At 32.6% G+C, this 18,198-nt stretch overlaps 1 protein-coding gene across 7 annotated transcripts in view; it reads right to left on the reverse strand.

Annotated features, from left to right (window-relative positions):
* LOC105347812 (innexin unc-9) overlaps positions 1–18,198 on the reverse strand; it is a 58,518-nt gene that overhangs the window by 19,198 nt on the left and 21,122 nt on the right. The window contains exons 1-2 of one of the 7 annotated variants that reach the window (XM_011457044.4): positions 2,924–3,048; positions 2,423–2,456 (exon numbers count right to left, since the gene is read on the reverse strand). The exons of 3 other annotated variants lie outside the window; for them this stretch is intronic. In XM_011457044.4, coding sequence (XP_011455346.1) covers positions 2,423–2,424 — 2 coding nt within the window. In that variant the 5' untranslated portion in view covers positions 2,425–2,456; positions 2,924–3,048. Of the gene's footprint in view, positions 1–2,422; positions 2,457–2,923; positions 4,123–5,940; positions 6,290–16,048; positions 16,081–18,198 lie in introns of those variants that run through there. 3 more of the 7 variants (XM_066075293.1, XM_011457042.4, XM_011457035.4) reach the window with 3 other exon arrangements.

Below are 18,198 nucleotides of genomic sequence, written 5' to 3' on the forward strand. Positions count from 1 at the left end.
TTTAAACTGATTGTTATAGTAATAAGTTTACAATTCTGTAATTTTTAACTTTTAATGTTACAGTTACCACGAAACAGTCTGTGTTATTCTAATCAGATTTGAAGCTTCCGTTAGCGATGAAATCTAGCTAGCAAATTATAATAAGCTATCAATTTATATGTTGACTTCTGTGTTTTGCTGTAGGAAATGTGGGATGCTTTCTAATTGCCAATGTACACTGTTGTTTAGAGACTTGCCCAGCCTAGCATATCCCCGGCAATACGTCAATGACACCATACTCTGTTTTGCCATTTTTTCTAGACTTTCAGTAAGATGAATGATTATACCTGGAGGAAACTTTATTTCAATATCATTCGTTATCAGTACATTTGGTCGGTTTTGACAAAAATTATTTTGCAAAATGACGGAAATTATTCTTGCCAAGGCTAAAAGGGAAATACAGGGAGGAAATAACCAAAGGCCCGCTATCTTATTTTGGAAAAGCAATTATTCCTTATCAGTGTTAATCTGTTTTTATGAGATGTTAAGTAATGTAAAATTTAGGACAAGTCATAAAATTAATCCGACAAGGTTAACAAATAAAGGTTTAATAGCCAGCGCTGTGTTTCTAAGCCAAATTTTAAACTGGTGCAATAAGCTTCTTTGACCCAATTTTTCCAAACAAGTACCCTTTGCATTTTCTCTGCAGCTGCATCCTAAAATTTTGTGTTTTCAGCGGCAAAAAGGTAAAGAGAAAAATATGGGGCTTAGGAGGTATCTTCCGCTACTGAACAAACTCTTGTTGTGGGTAGATTGAAGAAATAATCACAATCTTTAGTTTGTTTTGCTGTTCAACAAGCAATTACCAACAGTTCATCTTGAAAGTCCGAGATAACGCACCAACCAGGTATTGGTTAGCTGTTTAGCAAATGAGATTGTAATTATCAACAGTTTTATTCGGGTGAAAACAATTCTCTTTTGTTCTTATCTGCTAGAAAATGCAGCGCACGTTATTTAGTTTACGCAATTTAACGAAATGTTCAGACCAAAAGGTAAAAGAATTGGATTTTTTATTTGCTTTGAAGAACATAGGATTGGTTCGGGATTTTTTCTTTTTATTGTAACTAATTGCAAATTCTTTAAACTTACGCTAAAAAGGATTAAGTTACAATCTCGACTTCAATCGTGAAGGTGAATTTTTACTAAAAGCTTTCAATTTAATGATTATAATTAATATACTAGAGAGATGGTTTAATTAGAGTTTGTAAAATTTGTTCTCTTTATTGGCCGAGCATATGATTGTTGTATTTAATTACGTTTATTGGTGGAAAGCAATTAAAGTGTATAAAATAAAAATCTATAATTTCAATCAGATAAGTAAGGGTGGATGAATAATTAATTCATCAATTTCCGGAAATCTGAACTTCATAGGGACGCAGATATTTAAAATATAGATTTTTCCAGGTGTATTCCCCACATGAAAGTATGTGTATTCGCAAAATATGCATATTATATCTTAAGTCAGTCACATCAAATTTCCGTTTATAATTTTATGTGAAGACTTTGAACTTCAGGCCATCAATTTTTCAGTTTCATCATATGAACTAATGTTTTGAAGGATTTTTATAAAAAAAAAAGTTTTCCCCTGCAATCCTACTTTCCTCTCCTTCCATCAACAATTCAACAAAGTTATATGGTTTTAAGCAATAAAAATGAAAAGTCAATTTTTTACAAATTCTCCTGCATATTTGTGTGATTTATGCTTGTTTTAAATTATCGTAGCAATTAGATAAGTTCATTTTCTTTCTTCAAATTTCGCTCATAGTATCCAAATTGATTTTATAACTTAGTGCGAATTTCAGGAATGAAATTACAATGATCAAATATTCATAAGGATAGCAGAATTATTTTTAAAAGTCTGACTTCAAAGTGTTTCGGGCAATGAAGTGGAAAATTTATACCGATATCAGCGAATCTTCAGGATGTCTAAATTTTGAACAATTTTGATGAATGAATAAGATTTTAATATATATACACTAGTATATTAAGAGTTCATGCAATCTTAAAATTTCGTTATGAAGTTGATTAGACATTTGTTAGTGCTTGAGACATTGACATTTATCTTATTAGTATAGTACAAGAAGTGAGTTATTATACCATGCAAACTAAAACAGTTGTTAGTTTGCTTGCTCTAACTTGAGATATTAATCCAAAATTGAAATATATTAGTTACTACGAGGATAACAGGACTATGGCAAATGATAAGATATTGGTCTGCTAGGTCAGTAATGGTATCGTGAGTACATTAGGTTATTATTTTTTCTTGAGCCGTATATTCTCATTTTACTTCAACTAAGTGTAGCCTCAGATCCACAAACAATCAAGCAGGCCAGAGAAAATGAATATGTGAGAAGAACATCTATGTGATATAAAATTCACTTACATAATTGGAAGGGGAGAAAATTCAGTGATTTATACTACAACAAAAGGCAACAGTTATACGGAATGGTGAAAATATGTATGACGAATATAGGGACACAGTTTTCTGAATTTCAAACAAAATAAATGGAAAATAAAATAAATGAAGTAAAAAAGTAATAGTTCAATTTTTTTCAACTTCAGCTCAGTTATCTGAAACAACCAGAGATTAATGAGGTCCCGTTCCTTTTTTATCTTGCACCCAACCATCAATAAAATCGCTGATAGTAAATATTAACGACGCTGATCTCCCCATATCAGTCGAGAAAGTCGTCAAACATAAAAGGAAACAGTAAACTCTCAAAGAGAATAATTAATTTTATGTTTTTCAACACAGAAAACAAAGGAAATCCGAGTAACCCAAATTACAGTGGAGTTTACATCACACTATCCGTGCTTTCTTGTTTATCCAACTAGAAAACCGAACTCAAATCAAACCAAATCACACTGCATTTAAAGCTCTTACCCTTCCGGGAGAACATATTCTCCCAGAGAAGTTAATAATTCGAATCCTTCAGTATTCTCTTCATCGTCATTGCTACTACCAGGCGCATTTAGAGATCCCTCTTGTGGCGCATGCGCATTTTGATCTTTGTGGTGCCCGCCATGATGATTAAGGTGGTGGTTGTGGTGGTGATGGTGATGTTTGCGGGTCTTTGCTCCACTTTTACTTCCTTTACTTCCTTTGGACGCCTTGGAACCCTTCGATCCTCCTGATTTTGATTTGCCACCCATAAAACCACCGAATGAATGCTATAACTGTCATTCCATCAATTTTCTATAAATGTCAATAATATCAGGTTCACTTCTTTCAAGAGTCGATCATGTCGAGGTTGTATTTTTGCATGACAAAACAGGATTCATCGACTTTTTAAGAGACGATTCCATTGGAACGATCGGTGAGTATAGTCCCATATAAAATGTAGATCGCAATGAATAGAGCGTAGTCAATACACCAAACAAAGACAAACAACTTTCTTGAGGACGGTATAAAGTGGTTAAATATTTATAACAGAACTCCTCTGAATTCCTTATTTGATGAATGTTTTCAATTACATATCCAAACTCTCGGTAACACTATCCAAAGGTGACCAAATGGGAACTCTCACACGCAAACTCAATATTAGCCGGACATCAAAGTCACAAATGATGTTTCTTTTACTGCCTAACTTAATTTATACATTTTCATAAATTGTGCATAGCCGATATATGCATAATAGGCCACAAACAGACACCCCTAAGGAGGGCAAACAGCGAAAGGATCCGAAAGTCTTTATATCCTCTCTTCAGCACGTGTCATTTCCTGGACAAAGGTCTTCCGCTAACAACATCCAGACTGGTGAAACGTTTCATAAAACACAAATTTATCTTCAAAAACTGTGGCACGAAAACCTCTTTGGAACAAGTAAATGAAATTATTGAAACCCTTGTGAGTTCGTTGAGCACTGAGGCATTTTCATTTGGCAGATGATAAAAATTCGTACTCCATGGCAAGTTAATGTTATTAGATATTTACTTATATAAACGCTAACGAAAGAAAGAAAATATCGACAAATTTTGTCTGTTTGTCCATGTTAATGATAACCATTGTTGATTTGTACACGTCGACTGAATAAGAATAAACACCCTTGATGAGTCTAGGTATACACAAGCCTCATTAAAGGTCCGCTGGATAAAATACGCGCTTTGTTAATGATAGGTAAAAACCTATACCCCAGCATCATCGGAATAGCTCTGCCACAAAAGACTCGGGCAAAATTCGATAATTGGGCACCAAGGCAAAATATTGATAGATTTAGAGTGAAGTCAGCTTTTTTCCCCGTTTTCTACTATTGAACTAGCCTATTGAATTAATGTCAAAGCAAACACTAAATAACCCGTGGACATTTTTATTAAAAAAAATTCTAGGACGCTCAAAAACAGAGATTTGCCTGTAGTTTTACTTGTGATATTCTAAATTTAAAAAAAAAATTCCAAGTCGGTTGCGCTATAGAGTAAAATATTTTTGAAATTCTGTTGAAAATACCAAATAGTCTAACCCTGCCTCTGCATCATTCTCATGAAATGCATCGTCATCGTTATCATCATCATCAATCTTCTTTCTTTGTATTGTAAATGGCATACAAATTATCCTTGTATATAATTCATATTGATAGAACCCTCGCTCTTATAATTCATATTCTGTAGCGTAGTACTCTGTCTTAATTTAACATTGTGTTTTGGTCTAGACGTTTTTGCCCCATCACGCACTGTTATTTGGTATTTTACGCGATTTAATAAGCGAAACACATGGTTTCTTTGCATGTAAAGTTTCATTCATGATTGTTCTTACATAAATATGATTCGAGAACTGACTTTAACATGCAAATTTTACACAATATTTCCCAAAAAACATATTTTTACTACTCATCTTGGATTAAGGCTTTACTGTTTTTGTTCTCTAATTTAGTGGAGTGGAGTGAACAAAAACTTCTCCAGAAAACTTGTTAGTTGACCATTGCTTTGAACTTATATATCTTTTAATAAAATCTAGATTTTTTTTTAATTTAAACATTTCTAGTTGACTTTCTTGACTTTTTACAAAACTAATAATTTTTCAGTATGAAGAAAATGTAGATTTCAGAAGCTTCAAGTCAAATATGAAATGTGAATTGTAAAATGTAACAGTTGACCCATACATTATTTTCTGTGGTTTTAGACTTAGTATTTTAGATGAAAAGAAAAGAACAAGATTAGTTTTCCGTTCTATTGCTACGAATTATAAGACTAATTGATTATTTTTTTTAATTTTCTCATCAGACGTGGTTTAAATCAATACACCAGTTCTCTCTATTTGAGGCTGGGTGTTGACCAATCTACAAACTTGCAACCAAATATGTGGGTTCTGGTTCTCTTTTACTGAATTTAACGATTTCGGATTAGAATTAAGGGTATGAAGTTAATCTAAGATCAATGCGATTCCTCCGACTTTGGTACTGTGGTGTTGGCACTAAACCATTCCTAGTGGCATCAGACACGCTTGAGGAATTTTGCAACCTTATCAACTTACTGTAGTTTTTAGCACATGTGTGATAACTTAAGAATAAAATAATTTAGAATCAAACGTTTAGGTATAAAACAAAATTGAGTTTATGCTCAACATGCCCGTTGTAAAAAAAATCCATATCATCATGTTAAATATATATGGCATAATAAGTATTCTAAGATAATATCCCTCAATAAGTTCTATTGTCATTTTCACCCACGACTGCCATTTTCTAGAATCCTCATTACCCGAATCTGTTTATGGGGTTCAATAGGAGGTTGTCTGACTAATTTTGACTCTGAGACACACTCTGAACTATTGCCAACTCTAACACTCCCAACAAATCACTACGGACCCCCAGATTTCAAAAACATCAAAAATAGACGTTACAAATTGCTGGGAAATCAATGCACAGGTGCGCTATATGGTTTCCCCAATTTTTGAGCATTCAGACTTACCAATACATAGAGGGAATTCGTGTTAATCTCCAGACTTACAACCTGACGTAGAATGTTGTTCAACGGCATGCCATCAACGCCGCGACTAAAGCTGATCGAGTCCGTTGCCACTCAATATATTCATGATGTTATTTTTCACATAGTTTGGCATTAAACGCATTATCAGTGATGTGACAAAGCCTTCCATGATATATATATATATATATCGTTAAAAAGTGCTCGTCCAGGTAGCCCACACTTGCATACATATATGTATTGATCTTGATGGATAACACAGCGATTTCCTAGACTTTCCTGTCTACCCAATTTTCAAGGGGAATCTCATACACCGAATAAAATACACAGTATAAATCTTATATTGGAAGATCAATAATTGGCGGTTCCCGAGGATGACCAGAATGTATATTTCTGTACCAGAGTTACATCAAACTATCTGCAGCCTTGTGAAAGTTTTATAGAGTGACAACTTCATTTTTCTTTCGGTTATTGACGAGATTACTTTTTAATTGGCTGATCATAACTAAAGTAAATTCTGAGAAGATCGATACCATTAGAACATAGATTATCGAGGATGGGGCTCCTGGAAAAACGACACATACTTCATCGACTTGATGTAATTAAGATAACTAGTGAGGCCCAAGGGGCCAACTCGGCTCTCGGGGTGAGAAGAATTAACAGTATCTAATAGTACAAATCTCATCATTAACAACATGCTGAATTGTGATGTAGTTTGTAATTCTTTTATTTTAATGCCGCAGGGGATCGGGTATTCCATGTGAGGAAGCCTGTTGAGGTGCCAACGAACTATATATAGTTGTTACAATTATAATGATGTCATAATGACGAAACTATGTTATGCTTCAGTCCAGAAAATGTCTCTTTGTTGAATTTAAATTAGGGTGTATAAATCTGGACGCTATAAAAATTAATGAATGAAATACTAAAACAAACGAAAAGTAAAACAAAATGAATACTCTACTTTGTAGCTCAATGTATCATAAATGAAGGAACCCTAAATCATTTATCAATTTCATGAGAAAGGAAACTCGAAATATTTCACGTCATACTATTCCCATAATTTTTAGACAAGTTTGATGAATTGACGTTTTTGGAACACGCGTTCGTGTTTCTGTATGTTGACTGGTGTGAATTTAATTACAATCGGCAGGATATATATAACATCTGCAACGTTTAGACCAGTAACGTGTTTGCTGGCGAAATGACTTTCTAGATAGCACAGGTTTTATTTCCATCAGTTCAAAACATTTTTTAAGTTTTTTTCTGCCACATGTGTATGATACACAATACAATTCATCGACAACTTAAGCGGCTGTCGCACTACGACGTATGACAACAACTTTTGCCGATACCTGCACATCGTCGGAAACACACGGGAAGTCTCCCATACGTTAACTAACCGTGGGCCAACTCGCTGATTTTTTCTCTTTCCTATGAATAATTCATGCTTTATTCTGATTGGTTCCTTCAAACTTTTCGAAAGAAATCTTACTCATTGCGTTTATGCTTGTACATGCATCTATACACAACGAGTCAATTCTACTTCATAACTATTAAAAATAATAACGATTCGCTTTCTTATTGGTTGTCTGGGAAAAATAAAAAATCATGGTTAGGAGAAAACTTCTATGACTTGGACCACGGTCAGTAAAAGAACACGCACGAGCGGATCCAATGTACACGTATGAATCAAAGTACTGAAGAACTGACGGGAGTTGATTTTGTCGATGTTTATTTATTTTAAAATCAATGATATGTTATTTTGCATGACAAGTACATGTAGTTTCTTATTTGAATTACGCACATTTTTATTATATGAACTTTTGGACTTTTTCCGACAAGAATGTCGAGAAACACCCATATGAATCACGTTAAATAATATTTGAAGATAAAATTAATTTAATCAAACTATGTATCAGTAATAGAAATATTTCTCGAAAATTGTATGGATCCAAGCAATATTGAATTCTAGTCTCGTTCAACCAAACGCTCGGCTGACACCGTAAATCTCCGATAAGGATTTACGGAGACAGGCGAGCGTCGAGTTGAACGAGACTATATTGAAACTCTGGCGTAGGAATACATACTACAAAAAAAATTTAAATTGTTCGTACCATTTAAAATCTGACTATTTTCAAGGTATTTATAAATAAGTTTCCTTGAAAAACAATGCTTTAGCATAAATTACATCGAATTTATCAATTATTTTCAAGAACTAAGTCTTGTCAGCAGCAATGATTTTTGCTGAGGTCCAAACACTGTTTCACTTTCAGTTTGACTGAGTAACTGCATTGGAGAGTTGATTAAAATCAACTCCCAAAAATAGTCAAAAAGCAGTTGTGTTGGGGATAATACTCGTTACAAGGACATTGAAGCATGTCGGTATGAATGCAAATAAATTAAATTCAACGATTAATATCTTGTTCATTGTAAATTGAATGTTCACAAAAGGTAAATAATTCATTCATTCAACAAACCTTACATAAGTTCTAGTTGTATGAAGGTTAAATCGTTTGGGTTACTATGCGTATAGCAAAATGCTGTCAGAAACAATCATAAACTTAATAAAGAAATTATCTTAATACATGAAGCTCCCCAGTTCCTATAGCTATAAATTATATGAGTAAATTTACCTTCACTGGGTAAATTCTCATCTATTTTCTAAGTTTTACTAATTACATGTATGAAATAATGAAATCTCTCTTTTTCACAAATCAATGGACTTGCCAACCAAAAAAAAAATTGACAGAGAACACCCCCCCCCCCCAAAAAAATAGATACTTTCATGTACCTGATATTATTAAAAAAAGATGTAAATATTAACAATAAAATGTAGAGGAGAAAATCACAAAACCCGCTATACTCTTTTATCTAACTATCTGGCGAATAAGTGCTCAGACAGCATTGATTTCATAATACCATCATCAGTTTATTGTTTACTTTGATTGCGCTTAGAAAGTATATTAGTGTACTTTCAATAAAGATTTTATTCGAAAAATGATAATATTGTTTGCATAGGAATTGGTAGTCACGTGGTAAATTTTTAAGCTAATTTTCATTGACTTTAATGTCAATAAGTGAAAAAGTCCATAAATATTTGTACTGGATTCCATGAAAAAATCACAGTTGCAACATAACAAAGTATATAATATATCATGCTGTTAAAATAAAAATTATACAATCCAATCATTACATTTCATTCCATGCTGGTCTAAATCTAATATTAGGAAAGGAATGAAGACCACATGCTGTCCTTAGTTGCCTGTAAGGGTCCCCTGAAGCTGAATTATTCAGTGCTTTGTAAAATGTACAGTCCTCTCATTTTCACTTCTATATGAAAATTGGTTTCTAGTTTTCGTGGTATATCTTAATTTGCAGTCAAGTGTATTAAATATTAAAAGCGAACAATGGTATCATCTTCCTATGCCAGCACTCAAGTACCTGTTATCTCAACATAGACCAAGTCATGAAGTTAATTTGAAAACCAACACTTAACAGGAAAATGATGTAACCGTACTTTTGAACATTAAAGTCAATTTAGGGTCTCCGCTTTCATTGGTCGTGTTTACACCTGTTATAGTTTATAGTTTGGAAAAGTTAAGTACATCTTAATTCAATATATAATAAGTTTTTAAAAAATGTATCAATTTATGTTTCAAATTTCTCTACGTTGATCAGCCGTTACATGAGTTATATCTTAATTATATTCAAAACATTTTCCTTAAAAAGGTGTCAGCAGGCAGTTGCAACAATGTTTAACATATAGTATATGTCTATGTCTGACACCCGAGGACCCATAGAGAACGAAGGGTCTATCGTGCCAGTACCTACCGCAACACGTGATCTTATAGTAAAAAACACGTGACTTTCACATCTTATGTCTAACACTTTCATGACAAGGAAACGGCTGCAAACCATTTTTTGTGAACTTTCATGTTTATAAGGTCAATGTCCACGTGTGCTGACCCTGAACACTGTATATCTATAAACTTTTCTACGTGGTATAAATTTGCGAAAATGAAGTCAATCTGTAAAAAATACTTATTTTATAATTTATAATTTTGCAATTTTGAAAGTTTGTTTTGTAGAGAAAACAATAAATGACATAATTTCAACGTGTTTCAAATTTGCGATATTAGAATATTCGCAAAATAGTGCAAATTATATTATATACACGGTGTTTGTAGCTCATGTTTTAAATGTTTAGATTTTAGATGTGTTGCAGCACACACAATTCCAAAATGAAATATTACACAATTAAAGTAACGGGCCTTTCAACTGACTTAACGAGGTTTCATTGAATTTTACATCCTTTTTAGTATTCCTTACTAAAAATAATTTCAAATATTCAGTTATTTGTTAAAGTTGACCTCAAGTTTTAACAAATCATTTTTATCAAACAACTGTCAAATTTGTTCCTTATTTCTCAAATTAAAAGGGATTGAAATGGCATTTAACATACGCTTATTCTAAATTTATTTTTTTGTTCTAAAAAATAAATTATAATCGAACTTAAAGACAGCACCATTGTATGCCATTTTAGTTTTCAATACAAAAGATTTTTTGTTTTATAAATATGTTTTGTTATGCAAATTTCTTTTTAAGGTTCAGCGACTAAGAATATGCTAAGGATGAAATAATACGTACATGTAAAAGGATGATGCAATATTGTCTGAATTATTTCTATTTGTGCATATAACTTAAGAACACCAGCAATTGCAACGAATATAGAGACCATTTTGCTTCCTGAAAAGATTATGAACTGCCCATTACTATACAGGAATTTGGACCATGTTATAGATTTAACATTAGGGATTTATAAGATAGTAATTATTCTGCCCACTTTATGGAATGAAGGCCATAAAATAGGCCTCTCGTCCAAAAAGATTCTTCATTATACTAATGCCTCAATGTGAGAGTGTAATAGATTTATCTCGTTTGCAAAATAGTCTATACATCTATTGGTACTCAGTGAAATAAATCGCATAGGAATCTATTATTTTTATTTCATCAATTTCCCAGCAGATATAAAAAAGAATCTAGCCAGTTGTTCCTTTTGGTATCTTTTATAACAGGATAGTTATCAATAGCTGGTCTATTCAAATATATTGATAAAATGGCTGTAGATAGATGTTTGTGAGCCATACATAAAAGATGTGAGAAAAACATGTCAGAGGTTAATTTTAATATCATAGCAAAGGCATATCCATTTATCTAAAAGCACATGCATTCCAAAAAAATGATCACTTCATATTCACGTATATGAAATATTTTCTCCCAAAAATTGATCCTTGAGAAAACCAGATTAACGAAGCTGGGTGGTCAACAATTCAACCATCAGATCTACCTGAAAATTTTTAGACATTATTTCTTTAGCCATTGATTATTATTTTGTAAAGAAAAAAATCCTAATATTTCATATTTCTAATTTGAATATTTTCCTATCTCTGTATACAAAACTCTTCTTCTTAGAAGGCTGATATGGTTAAAAAAAATGGCCACGACCATCCAGCCCCCTTAAAGGTATAAGTGGCGTATTTTTTTATGCTAAGAAATATTTGATTGATTGATTTATTTAAATATGTTATATAAAGATATATCTTTACAATAAATTACGCAGTTCATATCAATCGGGTTAAAAAGATATAGAAATTAATAACTAATTTTTATAATTATTTTCGCGTCCACAATAAATGCAGCATTTGAATAAACCCCGCCTTAAATCGGCCACGTGATACCACGCTCAGTCTATCACAACAACAATATGGCGACGACGAGAAAGATAGGTATACCCGTAATACCGTTAAACTTGACAGACTTGGCCAAGAAAGAAAATAAAGACCTGTAGACCGACAAGGATAGGAGCAAAGGGAAGATTGTCATCGGAGACCATGTAGATTGATGGAATAGGAATTAAAGCCGAATTAAACTTAAGTTTAATAAGTTTTTATCATGAAGTTGTAGAGGTTTTGGTAGTCAGGTTCGTACGTGTTCCATGTCTTTATAAGTTATGAACCACAAGTGGATTTTCGTTTAGAGAAATTTTTGAAAGAATTAATAAACACTCTAGGTACATGCATCCCTCAGGAGAGGGGGGGGGGGGGGGGGTATTCACTCATTTTACCGTGTCGTTGATGCTAAAATAGTGTTTCAACTTTATTACACATAATTAGCAATTTATATCGTTCTAAATTAATGAATAAGGGAATACTAATGCTTCGGGTATCATCTGATATAAGAATTATCTAATTTAAGACATGAAAAACGTGATTTTAATTTGTAAACAAACTGTTCTTCCATCATGTTTCCAATACTAGGTTTTCCCGCACTCATGCGCAGTGGCGTTACAAATGGCCGATCACATTAATATTCATCAGACGTGTAGCAAAGTTTAGAGACAAATAACTAAAGAAAGAACATGTTTTACGGGGTTAGAGTCTGTAAAACGTCTAATTATAAGAAGCATGATGTATATTTTTACTAAAATTCATGTCAAAAATTTTACTCCAAATACGCCACATATACCTTTAAGTATCCTTTTTGCAAAGAACAATTTTGTTATGGTACTTGCTTAGTAGTTGAGTTGAGTCTAAACGATCGGATTAAAAAGAACCGTAAGCAAACAACCTTTGATTTTAAAAGTTACAAATAAAAAGACTGAATTCAATGTAATTTATTCATTTATATTTGGGAAAGGGACCTGCGATCGCTAGATTTGTGAGTTGATTCATAACAACACAATTAATATATGTAATAAATCCACAATTTTTATTGATTTTACTGGGCTCTGAATAAATTTTTAATGAACTAAGGTGGATTGATACACCAAAACTTTATCTAATGTATCGTTAAGGCACTTGTTTTAATTACAATTTCATTGTTTAAAGACAAACATGAGTTCTTATCTATTTTATATTTTATTTTGTATATTTCCATAGAAAATGGAAAAATTCGTTTGATTAAGATATAAAGATATGAAAAATTTAAAATTTAGAATTTGCTGAATATAAAAATATTTATTAGAACATGTGAAGATAAAAACAGGAAAAACTTTTAAAACCGGAAGAATACGATTGAGCAAATGCAGATTGGTTTAATCGTAAAATACGCTTTTAAGTTTAATTTTTGGGAGTTGAGTTTAATCAACTCTCCTATGCAGTTACTCTGGCAAACCGAAAGTGAAACAGTGTTTGGACCTAAGCACAAATCATCACCGCTGACAAGACGTAGATCTTGAAAATAATAGATAAATTCAGTGTACTGTATGCTGTACCATTGTTTTTCAGAAGAAAAGTATCTATAAATACCTTGAAAATAGTCAGATTTTATATAGTACGAACAATTCAATTGTTTTTTGTAGTTGCATGTATTCCTACGCTAGAGTTCAATATGTTCTCGTTCAACCAGACGCTCGGCTGTCTCCGTAAATCTCCGACAAGCAGAGAGTCTCTCTTGGTAGTCGGAGATTAACGGAGACAGCCGAGCGTCTGGTTGAATGAGACTAGAGTTCAATATTGCTTGGATCCAGACGTGTACAATTTTTAGAAACATTTCGATTTCTGATATACAGTTTGATGGAATTAATTCTATCTTTAAATATTACACAACATGATTCATATGGGGTTTTATCGAAATTCTTGTCGGAAAAGTTCGAGAATTCATATTATAAAAAATTGCTTGCATATCGTTTATTTTAAAATTGATAATAATCAATAAAATCAACTCCCGACAGTACTTCAGTACTTTGATTTCCATTCAAATCATGATGTTATAATGCGAGTTTGCAAAAGCACAATTTCTAAATATATTCAGTTTTGAATATTCTAACAAACGTTAAGAGAAAAATTGCTTCAAATTTTGGTGGTATTGAACCCTCTAAACCTATAAAAAACCTATATGGTTCCGTAAGGTTGCCTAGGGTCTGGTGCTCTAACTACTGAGCTATTTCAGTCACAACCAAGTGCGTTATTTCAATGTTGTGTGCGATTTTTGCCACGAATTTACAGACTTACATTATTTTCCTAAAACGTTCAATTGTTGGGAAGCAAAATAATATTTTCATTGTGTAGTGGATCATCTCTTTATGTTTTTGTTAATTGAAATAGGTTAGTTTTCCATTAGACCTTAATTAGACAATGACAAAAAATATGGAGCACAAACCCACTTTGTTAAACAAAGGACATTGAAGTTCTTAAATTGTTCCTCTTAGGAGGTTTTGATACGCATACACTAGTTTAATTCAACATATTCCAAGTTTTGAACCTAATTTAAGGGTTATTGTTACAAGTCGATGTTATGTTAAATATACATTGCTTTGAACGATTTAAAAAAAAAAAGAATTATCAGATTTTTTTATACTTTATTTTCAATATTTTATTTGTCCTAATAAAGGCATTTTACACGCCGTATTCCCCTTCCTTTTAACAAAAAGTAAAATAAAATAGGAAAAATATTTTGTTGACTGTTTTCAAAAGATTGAAAACATTTTACTTGGAGAAAAGAAGTATATAACACCCATATCGTAAAAGGACATCGAGAAGAAATGGCTAAATAAGAAAAAATCTTAATTCAGAATATTGAGCCGATCCCATTTGAATCAGAATTGATTACGATCAAAAGCATTAAAATATCGAAAAGAAATGGCGAAATTTAAGAAAAATATTTAATTCAAAAGATTGAACCGATTCCGATTGAATCATAATTGATTCCGATCAAAAGCGTTAAAATATCCAAAAGTAACAAAATTGCTGCAGTTGTCACCAATTGCAAGAGCTAAATTTTTAAATAAGTTACATGTAAATCTGTTTACAAACCATATTAGAATTAAGCAATTTGGTGTTGCTATGAAATTGTAAAAATATATTTCCATTTCATTTCAATAATTGTTGCATACTTCTTTTCACCAAGTATTAACTTCCAGAGCGTATATCTGTTTTTTAACAATGAAATTATATTTCAGAAGAAATTTTTTAACAATCTATATTTACATTCTCCATTGTATTAGTCAAAGACAACACTACGAATAGATTTTGTAATGTATATTTCAATACATTTCATTATATGATAACTATTCTTATATTTAATCGTACATATGCTGAAAATCATATCAAATTAAATAATGAGTCATTTTTTGAATATTATGAGTGATCAAATACGGTCGGGCGTGTTCTTTATCGTAAAGCCCTTCGGGCTTTGTTAGATTTGAACACCCCGACCCTATTTGACCACCTTATTATACTAAAAGGGTGTCCCTTAAATTGAATAAGACTTTGGTGTATCCTTTCACTTTGAATACATGTAGCATCCCCTTTCACAGCAGCAAAACCTTAATTATGTAATTATCTTTTTAAAGTTTGAATATTTTATTGGAAAATATGTAAAAAACAAATGTTGATTTAGTTTTGTTACACTCTTATTATGTATCTTAAAGCAAGGAGAGATATTTGTTTCTTGACATACAAGAATACGTTTCACTCCATTGCCATGCTGTCAACACACCACCCTACAAAGGTTGACGACATAGCGCCCTTCATTTTATGCCCCGATATTTCTCATAATTAGGTATACGATCATCCGCTGCTCTTTTTACACATTCGTTTTCATTAGAAAACGGAAAAAGAAACCCCTATTGTTCAAAACTCACTTTTGTTCTCACATTTCGTCTTTATAATAGAATGTTTATGATTATTATGCTATGGTACTTTCAATTATCTACTCTAATTACAGGTAACGGGAGAAGTCGCATGCTTTGCCGCGAGTTGTTAGGATGAAAACAGGGGAGATAATGGATGGACTGGCTGCTGATATTGGTAATGAGAATCATGACGGTTTCATGCGAGGCATTAGTAAGACAGGGTCAAAGGATGACAATGAACCATATAACATAGACCCACAAGAGCATTGGTTATCACCTTGTCCCTATGTTGTTTTCAATAGAGGCGTTACATATGTAAAATCAGCAGAAAGTAAGGTTCAAACAAACAATCTAATAAAATTCCATTTCTAATTTTATATGTTGTTGGGATTTTGAAGGAAGAGAGGTTGGTCGTTAAGTGAAGTTAAGGATGGAAAATGCCAATACGTATCTTACCTGGACAAAATATGCATGGCGGGATTATCTTTTTTTTCACGTCATCGTTAATTGTGATTTGATTTCAATCGATAACATTCTCCCAAGTTCTAGGGCATGAAAAAGTAATAAAACAGTGAAACGTTACTAATGTTATTCTTTCAGTTCCTGGGTACAGGCACGGCAATCCAATCAATACTGTCAACATATTCTGTTCATGAAGTAGATACACGTTAACATCGATTTTGGTGGGGTTTTTTTTATCAGCTCTTCAACTCTATACCCAGATTTCCAATTAAGTGCGTTTATAACGCACGCACCCGGAATGGTTTCAGGGAAACTTCGATCTCCTCTGTAATTTGTAGCAAAAAAAATTGAGGCTAAAATCGTTAGGTCTGAATTCTCAGGGTTGCTTATGAAAAAAGTCCTTCAGATTCGAAACGCGATATGATTTTTGTGATTTATTACTTGTATTAATTTTGCGTCCTGTAAGAGAAATACACTCAGCAAAATATTCGATGAAGATTTTTTTTTTATATTTTACGATGCGTTGGTCGAGCAAAAGATAATAATTATGGCGCCAACAGATGTCATCACCGAGAAATATATTGGATTTTTATCGCTTCGTTTTTATAGATCTAATCATTGATGTACACACGAAGCTCCTTTCTACCATAAAAAAGTATTTACACAGAATAGGGAAGACACACACAATCTCCCCTTTACACTATTTAAATAAGGGTGATTGTAAATATATTTCTATTGAGAAGGGCGATTCCATTACAACAATCATTAATTAGCAATCAATACGTTTAGATTATTATGCCCGATAGAGTTATTGTTCTTGAAATAATTTCTAGACAAATTCTGATTTAAAAAATTCTAATATTTTTATTCATCAAAAATGTATTTACAAAAAAAAATTACAATTTAACAAACTTACGTTCAAAGCCTTTACTTCATAGCTATATATTCCTAATTATATATAATTAGTGATAGTAATAAATGGTATAATTTTATTCTTTTATAGTTTCTACATTTATAGGTACCACTCCTTTTTCTTTGACATACATGTAGTTTTTGACCAACGTTTTTGCCAATAAGAAAATGTTCTGCAAGCAATCCACTTTCTATGACGTCATTCAAACGGAAATACGTGCTTATTGCAACAGTATACAGTTGTTGACTGGGGTCGAGGGCAACAGTTGATCTGTCGGACCAGCTCGCAAACTGTTGCCCAAGGCCGAAGGCCGCGGGCAACAGTTTGCGAGCCGGTCCGACAGATCAACTGTTGCCCGAGACACAGTCAACAACTGTTTTGTTATATCCCTTCTAATCAATAACACGTTTTCCCGGAATGTGACGTCATCGGTCAACAGTCTTTTTTAACAGTCGATTTTAACAGTTCTAATCTAACAGTTCCAGTCCAACAGTCAAAATGCTGGACTTTTTTTCGTATAGAGTTATATAGTAACTGTTTTACAGGGGTATAACAATACAGTTTCATCCTTGATCTTACTTGCAAAACTTTCAATATTTTTCTACACGTATACTTTTAAATGAAATTGAATAATCATTGATGCAAGGACAGAAAAAACATTGCATAAACAGAACTAATGCTAATCTTGGGTTTTTTGTAATTGTAGAATCTTTTTAATTGTCTCTAAAAGTTTTTTTCATAACCATTAGTTTGAAATTGGTAAAACTGCAGATAATATACAACTGTTTAGAGTTCATTAGTATAAGACGAGTGTTTAAGTGTTTATGGGGAGCTCTCTATCGATACCACTTGTACAGTAGTACACTGAACGCACCCATTAACATGCAAGATTCGAAATACATGTATTTAAAAATATTTTAGTGTGTAATTACACAAGAGGATTGAAAACAAGTTCTTACAATTTACGTGTTCCTCTCCTAAACATGTACAAACACGGCAATTGCCAAATAATCTTTCTTCAAGGAGCCATATCAAAACAGATTTAAATACACAAGTTCCTAACCCTCCCCACCGAATAAAGATTTTGAAGACTCGGGAAATGCTACGTGCCAAGTTATGTTAATGAAAGATGTCGGAGGAGTTATCCTCTCTTGTTCAAAATACATGTACGGTAAATCAAATTTGCTTTTTTTTCTTCAGATTATTCGGATTATTACGATGGCCCAATCTT

The sequence above is a fragment of the Magallana gigas genome, chromosome 2 (genome assembly GCF_963853765.1).
Source record: "Magallana gigas chromosome 2, xbMagGiga1.1, whole genome shotgun sequence".
In the NCBI taxonomy this organism is placed as follows: Eukaryota; Metazoa; Mollusca; class Bivalvia; order Ostreida; family Ostreidae; genus Magallana; species Magallana gigas.